Source organism: Papio anubis, chromosome X (assembly GCF_008728515.1).
Source record: "Papio anubis isolate 15944 chromosome X, Panubis1.0, whole genome shotgun sequence".
Lineage (NCBI taxonomy): Eukaryota > Metazoa > Chordata > Mammalia > Primates > Cercopithecidae > Papio > Papio anubis.
Window position 1 is genome coordinate 120,706,581 of NC_044996.1, and position 20,567 is coordinate 120,727,147.

General features: G+C 41.2%; 1 protein-coding gene across 1 annotated transcript in view; it reads right to left on the reverse strand.

The window, feature by feature from the left end:
• POLA1 (DNA polymerase alpha 1, catalytic subunit) overlaps positions 1–17,383 on the reverse strand; it is a 313,094-nt gene extending 295,711 nt beyond the window's left edge. The window contains exons 1-4 of the mRNA XM_003917516.4: positions 17,251–17,383; positions 11,688–11,803; positions 8,564–8,660; positions 7,443–7,523 (exon numbers count right to left, since the gene is read on the reverse strand). Of these exons, the coding sequence (XP_003917565.1) occupies positions 7,443–7,523; positions 8,564–8,660; positions 11,688–11,803; positions 17,251–17,293 (337 nt within the window). The 5' untranslated portion in view covers positions 17,294–17,383. The remainder of the gene's footprint in view (positions 1–7,442; positions 7,524–8,563; positions 8,661–11,687; positions 11,804–17,250) is intronic.
• Positions 17,384–20,567: the final 3,184 nt, after the last annotated feature.

Below are 20,567 nucleotides of genomic sequence, written 5' to 3' on the forward strand. Positions count from 1 at the left end.
GCAGATCAGGAAATCCATACCATCCTGGTCAATATGGTGAAACCCCGTCTCTACTAAAATACAAAAAATTAGCCAGGCGTGGTGCGGCATGCCTGTAGTCCCAGCTACTCGAGAGGCTGAGGCAGGGAAATCACTTGAACCCGGGAGGTGAGATTGCAGTGAGCCAGAATCGCACCACTGCACTCCAGCCTAGCAACAGAGCAAGACTCCGTCTCAAAAAAACAAACAAACAAAACTTTTGCCATGTTTTCTCTTATGCCATGTGTAAATCACCTACAAACTTCTCTAATACCGTCAATTTTACTCTCGCTCTCTGATTCATCCCAGAATAGTCTTGATCTCAAAACAAGCTGACAATGAATAATTGAAAGAATGTGGTGGGCCAGGCATGGTGGCTCACACCTGTAATCCCAGCACTTTGGGAGGCCGAGGCAGGCAGATCACGAGGTCAGGAGATCAAGACCAGCCTGACCAACATGCTGAAACCCTGTCTCTACTAAAAGTACAAAAATTAGCCAGGGATGGTGGCGTGTGCCTGTAATCTCAGCTACTCAGAAGGCTGGGGCAGGAGAATCGCTTGAACCTGTGAGGCAGAGGTTGCAGTGGGCCAAGATCACGCCATTGCACTCCAGCGCTCCAGCCTGGGTGACAGAGCAAGACTCCGTCTCAAAATAAAAAATAAAAAATAAAAAAAAAGAATGTGGTAGTGGCATACAAATAGACCAAATGACACAGAACATAAAGTCCAGAATAAGACCCAATTACTTATGGAAATTTAATATATAATGAAGGTGGCAACCCATATCACTAAGGAAAAGATGGACTTTATTAAGTAGTGTTGGCTAGCCATTTGTAAAGAAGTAAACCAGTATAAATACGAAATGGATCACAAATCAAAATTTTTAAAAATGAAACTTTACAAAAACCTTTTAAAAAGCAATTCCTTTGCAATCTGGGTGCAGTGAAACTCTTTCTATGACTCAGAATCCACTTGCAAGAAAAAAAATGATAAATTCAATTACACCACAATTGGTGTAAAAAGAAAAACCAAGAAAAAAGAAAATCAAGTTAAAAAAAATGAATAAAAATTTTTGCAATATATATCACAGATAAAGGACCAATTTTCCTGACAAAGAACTTTTAAAAAATTAAAAGATAAAAAGCCCAAAAGTAAAGCAGGCAGTAAACACAAACATATATAAATAGTTATGTTTTATGAAAAGATGATCAATTTCATATGTAAAAGAAATGCAGATGAGGCTGGGCACGGTGGCTCACACCTGTAATCCCAACACTTTGGGAGGCCACGAGGCGGGCGGATCACGAGGTCAGGAGTTCAAGACCAGCCTGGCCAACACATAGTGAAACCCTATCTCTACTAAAAATACAAAAAGTAGCCAAGCATGGTGGCACACACCTGTAGTCACCGCTACTTTGGAGGCTGAGGCAGGAGAATTGCTTGAACCCAGGTGGTGGAGGTTGCAGTGACCTGAGACCGCACCACTGCACTCCTGCCTGGGTGACAAAGTGAGACTCAGTCTCAAAAAAAAAAAAAAAAAAAGCAAATGAAAACCACACTGAAATGCCACTTCTCACATATCAGAGTGGCGAAAATTCAAAAGCTTGAAAACACTCTGTTAGTAAGGCTGTAGGGAAACAGACATTCATACATTGTTCATGAAAGTGTAAAATGGGATAAGTCCTATGAAGAATTAGGCAATAGCTAGTAAAATTTTATGTGTAGTGGGCTGGGCGTCGTGGCTCACACCTGTAATCCCAGCACTTTGGGAGGCCGAGGCGGGTGGATCACCTCAGGACAGGAGTTTGAGACCAGCCTGGCAAACATGGTGAAACCCCATCTCTACTAAAAATGCAAAAATTAACCGGGTGTTGTGGCGGGCACCTGTAATCTCAGCTACTCAGGAGGCTGAGGCAGAAGAATCACTTGAACCCAGGAGGCAGAGGTTGCAGCGAGCCAAGATCGCGACATCGTACTCCAGCTTAGGCAACAAGAGCAAAACTCCATCTCAAAAAAAAAAAAATTACGTGAAGCTACTCTTTGAGCCAGCAATCTCACTTCTGGGAATTTTTTCTGAGGAAAACACCATATGCACAGAGTTATTGGATGTGGCATTATAATAGCAAATTACTCAAAATAATCTAAATGTCCTTCCAAGGAAACCACTGAATAAACTATGGTGCAATCCCTATCATGGAATACTATGCAGCTACATAGAAATAAATAATTAAAAGCAAGCTCTCTATGTTCTAATATGGGGTGATTTTCAAGACATCTTGCTACGTGAAAAAAGCAAAGTACAAAACCCCTATAACATTATCTTTTGTTTAAGAAAGAGAAGGGGCTGGACACCGTGGCTCATGCCTGTAATCCCAACACTTTCTGAGGGCAAAGTGGGCAGACTGCTTTAGCCCAGGAGTTTGAGACCAGCCTGGGTAACATGGCGAAACTCTGTCTCTACTAAAAATTCCAAAAATTAGCCGAGCGTGGGAGGACGCGCCTGTAGTCCTGGCTACTCGCGACACTAAGGGAGGAGGATAGCTTAAGCCCAGGAGGCAGAGGCTGCAGTGAGCTGAGATCACACCACTGCACTCCATCCTGAAGGGCAGAGAAAGAATCTGTCTCCAAAAAAAAAGAAAGAAAAGGAAATAAAAATATATATACACACCAGCGCGGTGGCTCACACCTGTAATTCCAGCACTTTGGGAGACCGAGGCGGGCAGATCACGAGGTCAGGAGTTCGAGACCAGCCTAACCAATATGGTGAAACCCCATTTCTACTAAAATACAAAAATTAGCCAGGCGTGGTGGTGCATGCCTGTAATCCCAGCTACTCAGGAGGGTGAGGCAGGAGAATCACTTGAACCCGGGAGGCAGAGGTTGCAGTGAGCCAAGAAGGGACCACTGTACTTCAGCCTGGGTGACAGAGCGAGACCCCATCTAAAAAAAAAAAAAAAAACAACAAGAACAACATACACAATTTCACTCCTGGATTAGTACCCTAAAAAATTGAAAGTAGGCATTCAAACAAAAACTAGTACATAAATGTTCATAGTAGCACTACGTACAATAGCCAAAAGGTAGAAACAATCCAAATGTCCATCAACTAATGAATAAACAAAACATAGTACATCCACACAGAATATTATTTAGCAATAAAAAGGAATGAAGTACTGATACATGCTATAACGTACTTGAAAATCTTCTAAGTCAAAGAAGCCAGACACAAAAGATCAAATACTGCATGATTCATTTATATGAAATATAAAATGTCCAGAATACGCAAATCCATAAAGATAGAAAGCAGATTAATGGTTGTCAGGCTCTGGGGGAAGAGAGATTGGGGAGTGACTGCTAATGGATATGGGGCTTCCATTTTGGATGATGAAAATGTTCTGGAACAAGATGATGGTGATGGTTGCAAACACTGTGAATATACTAAATGTCACTCATGGTAAATTTTATGTTACGTGTATTTTACCGTAGTTAAAAAAAAAAGTATTTCCATAGGCCTAATATTGTGAAAAGGTTTGTAGGACATTTGTGAAAAATGTGAGACAGGAGATCTGTATCATCTGGAGTACTTTGAAAACAGAATATAATAGTCAAAATGCTTAGTATATAAAATTCAGGTCTTGACAGTGTATGAACAGAGGAAGTCAACAGAGGTTTGAATAGCAAGGAAGGCTTCATGAGAGGGCTTTAATCTCACCATTGTAGGTTAGTAGGATTTAGACAGAAGGATAAAAAGATGAATACAAGTAAACATTTGAGGTGGAATTCTTCCACAGTTTAGTGTTTCTGTTTTGTTTTATTGCATTTTCCTGCTGATTTTTCTTCATTGGGACTTGGTTGATATTTTTCTCTGTGGTTTTGTTTTGTTTTGTTTTGTCCTGTTACCCAGGCTGGAGTGCAGTAGCACGATCTTGGCTCACTGCAACCTCTGCCTCCCGGGTTGAAGAAATCAAGAGATTCTCCTGCCTCAGCCTCCCAAGTAGCTGGGATTACAGACGCCCACGACCACGTCCGACTAATTTTTCTATTTTTAGTTGAGATGGGGTTTCACCATATTGGCCAGGCTGGTCTTGAACTCCTGACTTCAGGTGATCTGCCCCACCTCAGCCTCCCAAAGTGCTGGGATTACAGACGTGAGCCGCCGCACCCGGCCATTTTTCTGTTTGAAAACATGCCAGGAATTAGATCCACACCATAAAGCTTTGACTTTTTACTTCTAAGCAAAACTCAGTAATTTCTTGTAAGTCTTTAAAGTGCGTTGCAGAAGTCCATTTTCCTTCCTAGGATCTTGTGACCTTTACTGGGCTCCTAGAAAGGGACACTGAAACAGTGGGGACTTGTGGGTGAATGGTGGTGGTAAAGCACGAAACAAAAATTTCTAAGACTAGCTCTTTTCCGGATCAAATCATTCTTTTCACTAACGTATTACTCGGAAGAGATAATACGATGACTATGGAAACACAGAGATGGATTGTTTATTCAACAAAACTACATACTTACTTTGAGTCCACTACCGTGATTAGCACTGAGATTACCAGGACATGAGTCCTTTCTTTGAGAAGCTCACTGTCCAGTCCAACCTCCTAATTTACAGCTGACAAAAACTCAAGTCCAGATAGGTAATGGGATTAGTTCAAGATGACACAGACAATTAACAACAGAACCATAACTCTAACATAGGCCTCCTCAGTTCAGGGAAATGAAAGTGGCACATGAGCTCATTCTCTTCTTCATGGACTCACACAAACTAGAAATACACAATTAGCCACACTGCTACCAAATGGTACCAGTGTAGAAAATTTCCACATTATACAGGTTGGCAGAACCAGGAAGATGGTTCACATATTCTAATTTAACTAATAAATGAATGAAGAATAAAGAATATCACACATAGAAAAAATACACATATGCTTATTTTTTGTAATAAACCAGAAACTAAAAGTTACTGATTTTCATTTTTAAAACATATAAATGTTTTACAATATTCAGAAGCAAAATTTAAAGGATTTTTTAAAACTGAAATTTGAATACAAACAGAAAATGAACCTATGCAGTAAATTAATACAACACACACTAAAGAATTACATAGCTTCTGAACACTATAGTCTGACTACAGACCCTTAGGATATATACCAAGAACAAATAAAACTGTACAGAAATCATAAACTTTACTTAGAAAGGTTGTTAGTACAGATAATGATTTAGTGATTCTGACATTATTTTGTGTATATTTTAGAAGACATGGGTTTTCATTGAGGGTGAAGGCAGATACAAATATAGAATTGGGAAGATAAAGAATCCAGTGATGTTACATTTCAACCAATCAAATATATCCGTATGAACTCATGACATATATATAATTTCCTTGTTCTGTTCACTGAAAGGGCCTAGAAGCCATTACACTCCAACAGCAATGAGCACATCCATCTCCCATATCTGGACACCATTCCCCACTAAAAGGAACCAGGATTCTTGGGAGAAATGGTTGGTTCCACGTCTAGGGCAGGAAGAATACAAGCTAAACCTGGAACATCTTATCCTCTTAGCCCAGAGAGCAAGGAAATGCTCAAAGACTGATGGAGCCATGTCAAAAGAACACAGGAGGTGGCTTAAAGGGGCTCTTACCAGCCAAATCTGGGATAATTTGAACATAAAAAGGAAAAATGATAATAATTGCTGCTGAATTATAACAGTAAATCTTTTAGAAATACATGAGTCTGAAGCAATAATTTTTAAAAGAAGGGAAAGGATCAACAATAGATGCTAAAAGCACCGGGTAAAAATTCATGGGGAAATGGAATATACACATGGTCTCAAATTATCACCCCCTATTTTGCATTAATTACAAAAGGGAGGAAAGTAGCTTTACAAGGAAGAAATCTGACAAATATCATCTTAACCAAAAGATCAAACTTAGTATCAACAATAATGGTACAAGTGACATCATATGCCCCTGATATGAACGATTGGAAGAATTTTATATTGTAGGTCTTAACAAAAACAAAGCATTTATTTATAAATATTTATTGTTGCCAAAATATTTAACCCAAATCTAAGCACAACGAAGCAGTCAGGTAAAACTCAGATTGTGGGACATTCAACAAAACAAACAGCCTGGTCCCTTTAAAAATCAATGTCATGAAAGACAAAAAGAGGCCAGGGCGGCAGCGGGGAGGGGGGCGGGTGTTGCCGTTCTACGTTAAAAAAAGACTATAGAGACATGAAAACTAAAATGGATTCTGCATTTTTTAAAATAGCTTTAAAAGATACTATTGGGCTAATTGGGAAACTTTTAATATAGACAATATATTAGATATCATGATAATGTTATTGTGGTTAAGTAGTCAAGTATCCTTACTCTTAGGAGGTCACTGCTGAAGTTCAAAACGTCCACTGAGCAAAAAGTCTCTGTGTATGTGGTTGGAAGGAGAGAGAAAACTAAGGTGCAAAATGTTATTCTGCAAATGAGGATTCAGACAGTAAAGGGCAAGACAGCACAGATGTTAGGCTTTTGGTCACATATTCTTTTGTTACATATTCGTCGCATTTTTTGTTTTTAAAATACTGCTTAAAAATGTAAAAACTATTCTCAACTCGAGAGCCACACAAAAACAGGCATGATTTCCATTTGGGGTAACAAAAATGTTCTAAAATTGATTGTGGTAATGGCTGCACAACTCTGTGACTATATTAAAAGCCACTGAATTGTATACTTTAAATATGCGAATTGTATGGTATGTGAACTATATCTCAATAAAACTTTTTGTCAAAAACTGGTTGTGAGAGGGCCACAGTTTGCTGACCCCAATCTACCACTTGGTAGTAGAAGACTAATTAACAAACTAAACAAAAAATATATACTGAAGAGAATTTTCAGTATTCTCATTTTACAGGAACTAAATCAGGCTTGTTTACTCAAAAAAAATTGCCAATGATTGTACAGCTAAGACAATCTGACACATTCATCCATATTATTTTAAATTTCAATTAGACAAAGCAAGCTGATTACTCTAGTTCTAAACCTTGTTATTGTGCTATACAACTGGCAAAGAGCTAAAATTCTAAGTACATCACTTCAGTAGGAATTAAAAGAGATCAATTACTGTTGCAGCCCTCAAAATCAGCAAGTTTTAAATGACCATAGGATTGAAAACTTTAAAACAAGTAAAGACCACACTACTTGGACAATAGAGACATGAAACTTCATTTCCTGGTGTTGTTACTGCTTTTTATCTTTAATTTTCCACATAACCATACTTCTCTTCATATTAGAACATATTCCATACCTAATAACAATGGTAGTTAGGTCCTTCTCTCAAACGTAAACTATCAGAGTATCAAGTCATCTCTAATTTTAGAGAATTCTTTAAATCTCAAAACAACATCCTGGAAAACAAAAAGTAGGTACCTTTCTCACCAGCATCAAGGGCATCATCTTCAAGGTCATCATCAAAAATCTCTCGGCCATCTTCCACATAACCAATACCATCTGCAGGGACAAAATTTAATACTGGGATCAAACTTCTAAAAGTGGCCAATAATATTTTAGCCATGACCAAAAAAACCTTTTATACCTGCTCAGATGTTTTCCTGGCCTGTGCTATTTTTAAGTGCAGCAGAATTCTGTTCACACAGGTGTCAGACAATGCACAGCATCCACACAGCAGGTGTGGAGTCAAAACCAAATGATATATATTATACCTAGCTAGGTGACCTCAGGAAACGATTTGGCCCATAGGATCAAAGTCTGCCACAATAGGATGCTTTACAGCAGTTTTACTCTACCAGAAGAATAAAAAGAATCAAGATTACCACAAGTCCAGAGAGAGATATCCCAGTCTACAAGGGAAAACTGGCAATATAGCTGAATCCAATTACAGAAGTAGAAACATAAATAGTCACAGGCACAATCTACATGCTCCCTGTGGTCAGCATTCACATGGCCATGAAGTCAGACCCTACCAGTGAGAACCAATGAGCTTTCAGAAGGGGCACAGGACATTAGGACAAGACTTTGTATGGTGCTTTCTCCTGACCAAGTTAATTTTCATACCTAGAACCTCATATATGCCTCACAACAACTCTGGGAGAAGGTAGTTTTCTTATCCCCATGTTACAGATGAAGAATCTGAGGCGCAAAGACATTAAGTGACTTGTCCAAGGTCACAGAATTGGAAAGTAGGAACGATGGATCCTGAACCTGCATTCCTTAATTCCAAGCGCTGTGCATGGGCCCCACAGACAAGGGGCTCCTCCCAATTCTTACACAGCCATTACCTGGAGGATTTATACTACATCCTGAGGTATGTGCCTAGATTCTCCAAAATATCCCCAAATAAACGTCCTGCTATTCTGCTTCCTCATCCTCAAATAATTAAAGGAAAATCCAAACCAAAGGTAAAATCCTAACAGTGCCTTACATTTGCCCAGGCAAAGCAGCAACTCCACCACATGAGTGCGAATCTACAAGAAGCAACTAACACAGTGCCTAGGAAGCAACATCCCCGCCCCCACCCCCGCCCCACCTACCATCATCCACAATCCAGTCATCATCCTGGCGTGCCTGAACCAGCTTCGAATACTGTTCTTCATCAACTTCTTCATAAACACCTGTGAAGTCCTCGACCTACCATTATACAAGTTTCAGAAAAAAAGCTTCAAATAGAGTGAAAGTGTTAAACAATTCTGATGAAAAAATTGTCAAATTGAAACTGGAATGGCAGCCTGAAGGAGTAGCTGCAACCAAATCATGAGTTCTGACATTCAACACCACTACAGGGTTTTCCTTAAATAGACATCAATTAACTTAGTATTCCTTTTAGGTGGGTGTTAACATAAGATATTAAATGATTCCATTAGCATAATACACTTGTCATACCATCAATTACTCATCTATTTCATAAAAAACAAACTGAATTATAGCCAATTCTTCATTAGCTGCTTTGGGGATTATTCACTTGTAATTTCTAGACTAGTTTCTCCTACACTTAGCAAACCTGTAAGGCATGCCACTTCCCTCTCCACTAGCTAATGTACGCTCTGCGAATAGACGATAATTTTCACGCTTGTTCAACCAAACAAATATAATTCAAAAGGAAAATCTTCCTCATCCATCCGCCTCCAAAAATTAGCAAAACAAACATATTGTATATTCTACAGGCAAACCAGAAATAGCTTTTGAGTGACCCTGTTTGTATTACCACTGACACCCCACCATTCTCAGGTCTTGAAACCGCACAAGGACTTAAACGCTGAGCTATTTGAAAGACAAGTTCAGAGAGTGGCAGGTCCTCCAATCACATTGGCTGCCCGACTGCAAAAGGGTCAGAACACCATGAGCTACTGGTATGAGTAAATCAGACAACCTCTGCACAGCTAAAGCAACAAATGAAAGATACACACCACTGCTGCTGCTGCCCATGGGGACAGGCCAGTGACTCTGCAGATGAGACTCTGGTGGGCTGGTTTGCAAAATCTCATAGATACTTATTAAAAATTACCAAAGGCTGGGCACGGTGGCTCACGCCTGTAATCTCAGCACTTTGGGAGGCCCACGTGCGTGGATCACCTGAGGTCAGGAGTTCAAGGCCAGCCTGGCCAACACAGTGAAACTCCATCTCTACTAAAAATACAAAAATTAGCCAGGCGTGGTGGCACATATCTGTAGTCCCAGCTACTCAGGAGGCTGAGGAAGGAGAATCGCTTGAACCCGCGAGGCAGAGGTTGCAGTAATGCAGTGAGCTGTGATCATGCCACTGCACTCCAGCCTGGGTAACAGAAAAAAAAAAAAAAAGGAGTTCTACCTTTCTCAAATGGAGTATGGGAGAAACAATTCCATCTGAAGAGTTAATACTCTAGGAAAAAACTTGGACAGAGCTTTTAGAATCTGACGGCCAGAGATGACTGGATTTCTGCCACACCTATAAGGCTTATAATAATTACAGGATTTGGCTGAGTTTTCACCTCCTTTTAGCCTACTCTACAGGAATCACTGGCAAATACTGATTTGGTAACAGAAACAACCTGCCTTACCAAATTAAGTTTTTAACAACACAGATGCAAAACAGTCCAATTAATATTACCATACTGACCAACTTTCTTTTTCAGGGTTGGAGGGGAACTGGCGTGATTATTTTTGTTGGTTGAAGACAGACTGTCTCTTATTTAAGTGATTCACTATATTATCAAGGAGATACCAGAAAACTATTTTTAAATATCATTTTGAGTAAAAAGTCATTTCGACTCAATCTTTAAAAACAACATTACTACTGCTCAGCATGAACTCTTAGAGCCATACAATTAACATCACAGTGTTAAAGGGAAATCAGCCACATTGTGCCAACATCTGAAATGCCCCATGGAACTCCTTTATACAAGTACCTACATTAAAAATGTTTTATTCCTGGGCTCAGTGTGGTGGTTCACGCCTGTAATCCCAGCACTTTGGGAGGCCAAGGCAGGTGGATCATTTGAGGTCAAGAGTTTAAGACCAGCCTGACCAACATGGTGAAACCCTGTCCCTACTAAAAATACAAAAATTAGCCACCCGTGGTGGTGACGCCTGTAATCCCAGCTACTTGGCAGGCTGAAGCAGGAGAATCACTTGAACCTGGGAGGTGGAAGTTGTAGTGAACCAAGATCATGTTATTGCACTCCAGCCTGGGCAACAGAGCGAGACTGTGTCTCAAAAAAAAAAATGCTTTATTCCTGTTTTACTGAAATCCTTTGATCAACCTTTTATGATCTGGTTGCCTCACTTAACTTGAACAAATGGTGACAAATGGCAAATATTCTCTTATTTGATTAACTGGCTAAACATTCATATCCTGAGCCAGACTGCCTGGGTTCAAAAAAGGATCTGTCACTGTGACCTCATTAAACTTTCCGTACCTCAGATATCTCACCTGCAAAATGTTATTAATCATAGTATCTAATTTCATTTGGTTATTGAAAAGATTAAATGAATAAACACATCGGTAAATACACTTAGAATAATGTTAGTTCAAAAAGTTATGGTTGTTATTTTCTAGTACTGGTTAATCACTTTCTGGCCATGAGGCAATTAAGATACTCAGGGAGCCCTGAAGATGACACTAGACAATATTTATGCAGATGGTGGCCACTCTGTTTTTTACCTGCAGGCCATAAACAGTGGGTAGAGGAAAACCAAAAGAGCATCACATTCAATCTTATAAGCAGAACACGGCAGAAGTTAAGGTCCACGTCTCCATTGCCACTACCCTTGCAAATGAGATTAGGAAGAACAGTTCTCTCCAAGAAGTAGCACTTAGTTAGACTGCTCAATACCTTAAGAGTAAGTAAAAGCACCTCTAAAGGACTGCAAAAAACCAATGGGACTGACCATAGATACGGCATGCTCAATAAGGAGAAATATAGATATGGCTATGTAGTTTCATTTTGGAATTCTAAAATCATCTGTAAAATACCTTATTGGAACTTTAAGGGTTGAGCATTCTCCATGATCTGTAAATCTACCTCATACCCATGCTTGTTCAACACTAATAAATTCCCATTACAAGAAGTTTAAAATATACGAGTATTTCTAATTTGGGGCAAAGGTGACATAAGACTACCTTCAGGCTATGAATTAGATGATGCACAGGAGGAATAAAGAAGAAAAATGGCTACTTACTTCATATTTATACTTCTCACCAGCTTTAGCCTTTTTCAGTCTTTCTAGAGCTTCTTGGCGCCCCTTCTTTGATTTTTTTTCTCGCCGGGCTCGAGAAGCTACAAAACTCCCTGAATCTGACACAGCGGGGAAAAAGAAAAAATTTACAAGAGATGTTACAAAATTGTCAGCCATCTTCCCTCAAACACCAAGGAAAAGTTTCTAGCCAACAATAACATACAATTTTAGTAATAAACAAGTAGATAATGTTTACAATGTAAATAATTCACAAAGCTCATGGCCAAACATACATATCCAAATATACATGACTCGCCAGAAAGTTCCTCTAAGATCCTGTTAAAACAAAGCCACTGTTATTTTTTTCTCCAAAAAGAGGAAAACTCCCAATTCAACTGATATCCTGCAGAGACACTAAACAAGGGAGATCAGCTGTTAGCTAATTTATCACCTTTTCATTAGAAATGACCAGTCAGAAGTAATCCAGTGGGTTATAGAAGCACTATTCATCTTGTATTCTATTCTAAAAGGCTTCAAGGAGCATCTACTCTTTGCAAAGTACTAGGCCCTATGAGACACAAAGACAGGCTGGGCGCGGTGGCTCACACCTGTAATCCCAGCACTTTGGGAGGCTGAGGTGGGCAGATCACCTGAGGTCAGGAGTTCAAGACCAGCCTGGCCAACATGGTGAAATCCCGTTTCTACTAAAAATACAAAATTAGCCGGGCATGGTGGTGCGTGCCTGTAACCCCACTACTCGGGAGGCTGAGGCAGGAGAAACACTTGAACCTGGGAGGCAGAGTTTGCAGTGAGCTGAGATCGCACCATTGCACTCCAGCCTGGGCAAAAAGAGCGAAACTCCATCTCAAAAAACAAAAAACAAAACAACAACAACAACAAAAAAAGATAAAAAAGACATGGTCTCTGTACTCACAAAACTTACTATCTAACACAGGAGACAAGTAGCAACTGGCTCTAAACAATATTTAGAGGTAATACATGCCTTAAAAGAGATTCAGACAAAGTACCCAGAAATTCAAAGAAGGAACAGATTGAGGACTGGAGAAATTTAACAAAGATGGCTCTGAAGGGATTACTGATATACCACTTATTTCAAGGCCTCAGTTGGTTATGACATAGGATGCTACTAAAACAACTACAGGGGCTAAAATGGCTTGTCAAAAATTACTGAAATATCAGAGGACTTCAGTGTTTATTCATTCAACTTTTGAATTATTCATGCTCTGGTCATCATAAACTGATCATTCCACACACACACTGAAAAAAATTCAGCCAGGCGCAGTGGCTCACACCTGTAATCCCAGCACTTTGGGAGGCTGAGGTGGGTGGATCACCTGAGTGACGTCAGGAGTTTGAGACCAGCCTGACCAACATGGTGAAACCCCATCTCTACTAAAAATACAAAAATTAGCTGGGCGTGGTGGCAGGCACCTGTAATCCCAACTACTTAGGAGGGTGAGGCAGGAGAATCCCTTAAACCCAGGAGGTGGAGGTTGCAGTGAGCCAAGGGTGCACCACTGCACTCCAGCCTGGGTGACAGAGCAAGACTCCGTCTCAAAAAAAAGAAAAAAAAATCATCCACCGAATTAAAGACTTTCACATACCCACTGATGAATAACTAAGTCAAGCATAACAGTGCTGCCTGTCAACCATGAGTTTAGGCTCAGCATGATTGCCATCTATGTCTGTGAAATTTAGTATTTTATTGTGTTTGGTGCTAATTAATTTATAAAAGGAGCAGGCAAAGAAAAGGAGAAGTATGGATAAGAGGCAGCCTAAAACTCCAACCCCACTAGAATGTTCATAACAACATTAAGCTGCTTGACTAAATGTTTGACTGAAATAGAAGATACAATTTAAAGAACATGCACCAAATGCTGGCAATAAACTGCTGAGACTATAGCTTAAAGGTGAAGCATAATTAGAGATCTTATTTTTTCTAGCTTTCTAGAAATGGAATCTCTCTTTATAACATCTCACTCTATTGTGTGACTTCCACATTTGACTTTTAAATCCATTTTCAGAAAGACATTAAGTAAAAATTAAGGAATAAAGGTACTTAATGATGACAGTCACAAAAACGTGGATGTCACTCAAATGATTTCAAAAATCATGAACAGGCCTATATGAAAAGGCTTCGAAGATTACTGAACATGACCCCTGAAAGTGAAAAGCTGGCCTCAGTGTATTCAAGACTCCCTTGAGGCCTGACATCTGTAGGTCTTCAAATGCACTTACTCCACAGGCAACAATGTTCCACTACACAAGCAACAATGTTCCACTACACAGGCAACGCCCCACTACTACACAGGCAACAATGTTCCACTACACCGGGTTTAGGGTACAATTACAAATAACACAGAGCTGCCTGTCCAAAAGAGGCCCGCAGTCAAGTAAAGCAAAGTACCTGAAATTACCATCACAATATAAACATGGTGCCATAGAAAAGGTAAGAACTCAGTGCTGAGGAAATATACAAAGGAGAGCTGTTAATTTTGCCTGAGAAATCAAGGAAGGTTTCACAGGAGAGGTTTCCAATACAGGCCTAGAAAAAGGAGTTGAATTTCACAATCAGAAAACAAGGTAAAAAGTGGCACAAGCAAAAGAAGAGGCATGAGCCAAATCACAAAGGGATGAAAACGTACAGTGTATTCAGAAACTGAGAGAAGTCAGTGTGCAAGGTAAATTCGACAAGAGAGTGTAGAGTGAGTAGGAGAACCAGATTGGGGAGAAGCAGCACATTCCAGCTCTGCCATTTGCTGGGTGACATGAGAACACCGGTTAACCAGTTAAGCAGCAGACAGGTGTCTTGTTGTTTTAAGCTGCCTAGCATCTGAAACTGTGAAATCCGGCCCCCATCCCTTATAAGTCTTGGTGAGACAACAGAGCCTATGTCCCATTACAGAAGCTGAAAAGGTTGATGCTCTTTTCCAGGCACCCTTGCAGCCTAGAGCATGGGCATATAAAATAGGCTCTATTAGGAACACCTGCTCAGACATTAAATCAGAAGCTAGTGTCACAAGGAAAGGGGCATGGGTTTTAAAAGATTCTACAAGTAGCAACAGCTGCAGGAGGATTACAAAACTGACAATAATGTCAGCAATGTCCTAAGGTATGAGCTATAGCATCAAGTACTTGGTCGTGGTTGGCAATGACCTCCTCATTAGCCCATTTTTGAGGCACAATTTCACTCACTGTTCCTGTCTAAATAGCTCCCAGACTGGCTTCTTAGTCCTCCTGGAGTTTCTGTGAACACGATATTCTTCTAACAAATTCTAACCAATCTGCTAGAGTTGGTTCCTGCAGCTTACAAATAAGGGCTCCAACTGATGTAGAGCCTCAGGGTTCACATATGTGAAATGGGGATAATCATGTCTGCTTCAAAAGCTGTTAAGGATTACATGAGGATGTCTACCTTACTTTGCACTTAGCAATATAGGAGCGGCTCATGTAATGTTTCTGTGTGAAGTCAAACACACATCCACATACCCCACACACATCACACCTAAGAGTACCAAGGTCTAGCTTCAGAAGGCAAAAACAAAGCAAAGCCGTTTTCTGCATAGGATGTTTACCATCTGTACTTCATGAAGACAAACCATGTCCAGCCTACCTACCATCATAATGCCAGAGCCTGGCAGAAGGCTTATACCTAGTAGGTATGTAATAAATATTTGCTGAATGAACCAACGAATGAACCACTGTGCCTGCTTTTTTGATCATTAAACTTTCCCTGGCCAGACGCAGTGGCTCACGCCTGTAATCCCAGCACTTTGGGAGGCCAAGGTGGGTGAATCACCTGAGGTCAGGAGTTCGAGACCAGCCTGGCCAACATGGTGAAACCCTGTTTCTACTAAAAATACAAAAAAATTAGCCAGTGTGGTGGCCGGCACCTGTAATCCCAGCTACTCGGGAGGCTGAGGCAGGAGAATTGCTTGAACCCGGGAGGCAGAGGTTGCAGCTAGCTGAGATCGCATCACTGCACTCCAGCCTGGGCAACAAGAGGGAAACTTCGTCTCAAAAAAAAAAAAAAAAAAAATTTCCCTGATATTTTTTCACATATAGTAACAGCCAGTTATACACCCTTCAACTTTTCACTGCCATTAACAAGGTGCCCTGCCTTCTAACACTGAAGAAAAAAAACAAAGCCTACATTTTCTCTTTTGGAGTGTGTCTCCAATGCTTCACGTAGGTAAGTTAGCAAAAAAAGAATAAGCATGAAAAAATCCAGTTACAAAGGTTTAAATATTTGTTTCAAAATTACCATCTGGAGTACCTCTATCCTCCCCAAAAGCAGACAGACACTAGCTTACAGCAGTCTTTCAGGTAACAATCTTTCAGTCTGCTCTAAAGGAAAAATTCCAGTCACAAGTCCCCAGCAACTACTTAATCAACACCATGAGTTAAGAGGAGTCTCAAATTGCACAGTATCCACCAAAGTGATTTCCCGATGTTCATAGATGACGTAGTTTTTAGGGTGAAGAAAGGGCTGAGTGGCAAATCACTGATACAGGGCTGCAAAGACTGTTCACATACTCACACCCTACATCCCATCTGTAATCCAGGCAGGTCGACTCTCCAAAATAGTCTTAAAAAACGAACGGCTAGAACAAATTGAAATCTGTGACTCACAACTAGGTGAATGCAAAGGAAGCTGATTAGGAAGCGAGTTCTCATTAATGGTGATGTATCTGAATGACAGGAGAGGTGAAGGTTGAGCTAACAGTGAAGCATCTGATTTTAATTTAGAAGTTTACTGAAGTCACGCTTTAGTTGAACACCGCTCAAAAATCAGACAAATCTATTTGCATTTTTGTATTCTATTTTTGGAAATAAAAGATACCCCTGACAAACGGAGTGATATACAGGGGATTTGAAATGCCCTGAACTGATGCCATTTTTTTTTTAAACTTCACCAGGAATGATTAGATTGTGAACATGATTTCTACGCAGCACTTGAAGAACTTTCCAAAGAATCTGAAAGAAAAATTGTTAATGCATAAAGTAGAAACCCATTACCTAAAAATACAAAACGCTTTATTCCCAGATGACAGCACTTAGAGCTTTCTTCCCGCTTAGTTACAATGTATAAAATTTTCCTGGAAGTTCCTACAAAAAGGGGCACAGATCTGTTCTGTTCAAGCCCTCAAGTGGATACTTAGGGTGATCGGAGTGAAATACTTTCGGCCAAGACAGTGCCCCACGGGGCCAGTCTCAACAAAGTTATACCCAGCACGTGGGTGCAACTCACCAAAAGAAATAGAAACGCAATCGACTGTGGAGACTCTCAGTGGCAGAGGTGAGACAGCCTCCCAAACAAAAATTCCTCCAGGCTCGGGTCTGCCAAGAGCAAACCGCGCCTAAAGGAAGCCCGGTCCGACGCCAGAAGGGCCCCCGCCCGGGACGACCAAGGTCTGCGCCCAAACCAACCCGGATGTGCACCTCCCTTAGAAAAAAATAATGCAGAGACTCCCTCAGAACCCCCACCATCGGCAATAATGCCACGGTCCCAACCCGGAGCCCCGCGCGCGGAGTCGTCCCTCACCACTCGCCCCTATCTCACAGCCGTCGCCGTGCACTGGCGCCATGGTCCCGAATCTCCCGATTCCGCGCCAACCAGCCCAAAACTGGCGCGGGGGCCGAGACAGGCGCCAGTGTGAAAGCCAATCAGCGGCTCGGGAGGCTGCGGACTTCCGCCCGGAAGGCCACTGACGTGCCGTGCCGCGCCGCGCCCCGCCCCCGGCCTTCCCGCGGGCGCGCGTTTGGCGCCCTGTGATGACCCCTTAGGGAAAAGCTAGAGCTGAGGGGGAAGCCGGAGGAGAGCAGGAGAAAGAAGCGGTCGGGCGCTGGAAAGGCGCCGCCTGGAAACTGCGCAAGCGCACGCATGCTGATAGGAAAAGATTTGGGCGCGTGGGAGAAGGGGCGCTCTGGTTCTCAGAGCCGATTCTCCCGGAAAAGAGGCGCGGGCGGGCAGGAGAGCGGGCGTGGTTGGATCGTTTTCCCCAGAGCCTAGGAAAGCGACTGCCTCCTGCTGCGCGCTCTGAGTTTTGCTTGATAGTTTGCTTCTCAACAGTCTGGATACAGTGGCTGTGTGATTAACAACTTAAAGATATATGCTCGATCTTAAACAAATAACCAAAAGTAGCATTACCAATAAATAGCCATCTGACCTCATATGCCTCCTGATGAAATGCGTATGAAAAAGGAACAACTTCGCCTATATCGTCTTCTTGCAAAAAATGTCTAACCTGAATCTAACCATGAAGAAACAATCAGATGTATTCAAAATGTAGGACAATCTACAAAACACCTGACGTGAACTCCAAAACTTCAATGTTACGAAAAACAAAAAGAGAATTCAATTTTTGTGTATGGTACAATGGCTGTAATATATACATCTCATTTTATCACTTTCCAAAGAGGTATAACATTTTTATTAAATAATGCCTGCCACAAATTTGTATTTTTTCCTACATTACTGCCCACATGCTTATTGATCCCTTCTTCATGTGACAACAATTTTGTAATATTTTCTCCAAAGAGGATATAAAGATAATTCAGTCTGTCCTCTAGCATGGTTGATCAATACTTGTTTCTTAATTTCTGACTGTTTAGAAAATGTCTTTCAGCTTCATAATCATTTAATATCATGTTATGTGATCCATATGTTGTGATACATCGCATGTAGTAATTTACACTTAGACATAACTTCCTATTTAAAGTACTACGACAGGTTTATTTCTACACTTCCCTTTTAAAAACTGATGGAAGTTTTATAGTTTTATTATCAAGTTTTTTCCAACCAGGAGAGAACCATGTTGGCTAGGCATCAATAAGAACCAAATCCTTACCTTAACAATTTTACGGCTGATCCCTTCCCACATACCCGGTTATAACTCTAGGCATTTCAAACCTCTTTTCTCTTTCACTACCGCTATGGTCCGAATGTTTCTCTCCACATAAAATGTATGCGTTGAAACCTAATCAGCAGTGTGGTGGTGTTAGGAGGTAGGGCCTCTGGGAGGTGATTAGGTCATTAGCAGGAACCCTCATGAATAAGATTAGTGCCATCAGAAAAGAGGCTCCAGAGAGCTGCCTTGTCCCTTCTTCCATGTGAGAATAGAGCAAGAAGGCACCATCTATGGACCGGAAAGTGGGCCTACCCCAAACACTGAATCTGCCGGCACCTTGATCTTAAGAATTCCCAGCCTACAGCACTGTGAAAAATAAATTCCTGTTGTTTATTAGCCACCCAGTTTTATGGTATTTCGTTATAGCAGCCTGAACAGACTGAGACAATGACCCACATACTCTGTGGGGAAAGACCTGTCGGACATTTTCTTTTTTTGAGACAGAGTCTCGCTCTGTCACCCAGGCTGGAGTGCAGTGGCACCATCTCAGCTCACTGCAACCTCCACTTCCCAGGTTCAAGCGACTCTCCTGCCTCAGCCTCCCGTGTAGCTGGGATACAAGCGCCCGCCACCACGCCTGGCTAATTTTTGTATTTTTGGTGGAGACGGAGTTTCACCATATTGTCCAGGCTGGTCTCAAACTCCTGACCTCAGGTGATCCACTTGCCTCAGCCTCCCAAAGTGCTGGGATTACAGGTGTGAGCCACCATGCCAGGCCAGACACTTTCATACCATGATATGACTTCTGGCCCTACACATTCAGTTCAAAACTCCTGGTAAGTCATCACAGTGGGGTAGAAATATTCCTGGAAGCTATTCCTACACCAAGAAGTCTATGAATAACGGCCAGGCGCTGTGGCTCATGCCTGTAATCCCAGCACTTTGGCAGGCCGAAGCGGGCAGATCATGAGGTCAGGAGTTCAAGACCAACCTGACCAATATGAGGAAACGCCGTCTTTACTAAAAATACAAAAATTAGCCAGGCGTGGTGGCACGTACCTGTAGTCCCAGCTACTCAGGAGGCTGAGGCAGAAGAATTGCTTGAACCTGGGAGGCAGAGGTTGCAGTGAGCCGAGATTGTGCCACTGCACTCCAGCCTGGGTGACAGAGCGAGACTCTGTCTCAAAAAAATAAATAAATAAATAAAATTTTTAAAAGTCTGTCAATAACTTAAGTATATATGGCTTAAGTATATATGTGGGTTAAGTGCCTTCGACCCACATAAATAGAAGAAATAAGCCCAAACTAAATGCAACATCAACTCCATTTCCGCATAGTGGAATCCCAAAATGACTATGCCTATTTCACCGCCACTAGGCAGGAAGGGAAATGTATCAGAGGGACAGTTGAAGGTGCTCAAGAGCTGATTGTTAAATATTCAGGTATTTTGTAATCTGCATGTTAAACTGTTGGTAGCTTGAAATCAGTCATGGTGGGAGTATTTACACCCTGGAAATTGGCAGGTGGTACAAATCAGAGCTTTTTATTTGTTTAAGGTTTACCAGCAAACCACCAAATGGAAAGCAGTCATATCTGATTGCAGCTAAAATGTCTTACTTTGTAGATCTACCATTTGATCCAGCAATCCCACTCCTGGGTATCCACCCAGAGGAAAAGAAGTCATTATACATGATAGATACTTGCATGCGCATGTTTATAGCAGCACAATTCATAATTGCAGGTGTATGGAACCGGCCCAAATGCCCATTAATCAACAAGTAGGTTAAAAATGTGAGATATGTATATGTAGACATATATATATATGTGCATGCATATATATATTTACACACACACACACACACACACACCATGGAATACTACTCAGCCATAAAAAAGAACGAAATAACCACATTTGCAGCAACCTGGATGGAATTGGAGACCATTATTCTAAGTGAAATAACTCAGGAATGGAAAGCCAAACACTGTGTGTTACTCATAAGTGGAAACTAAG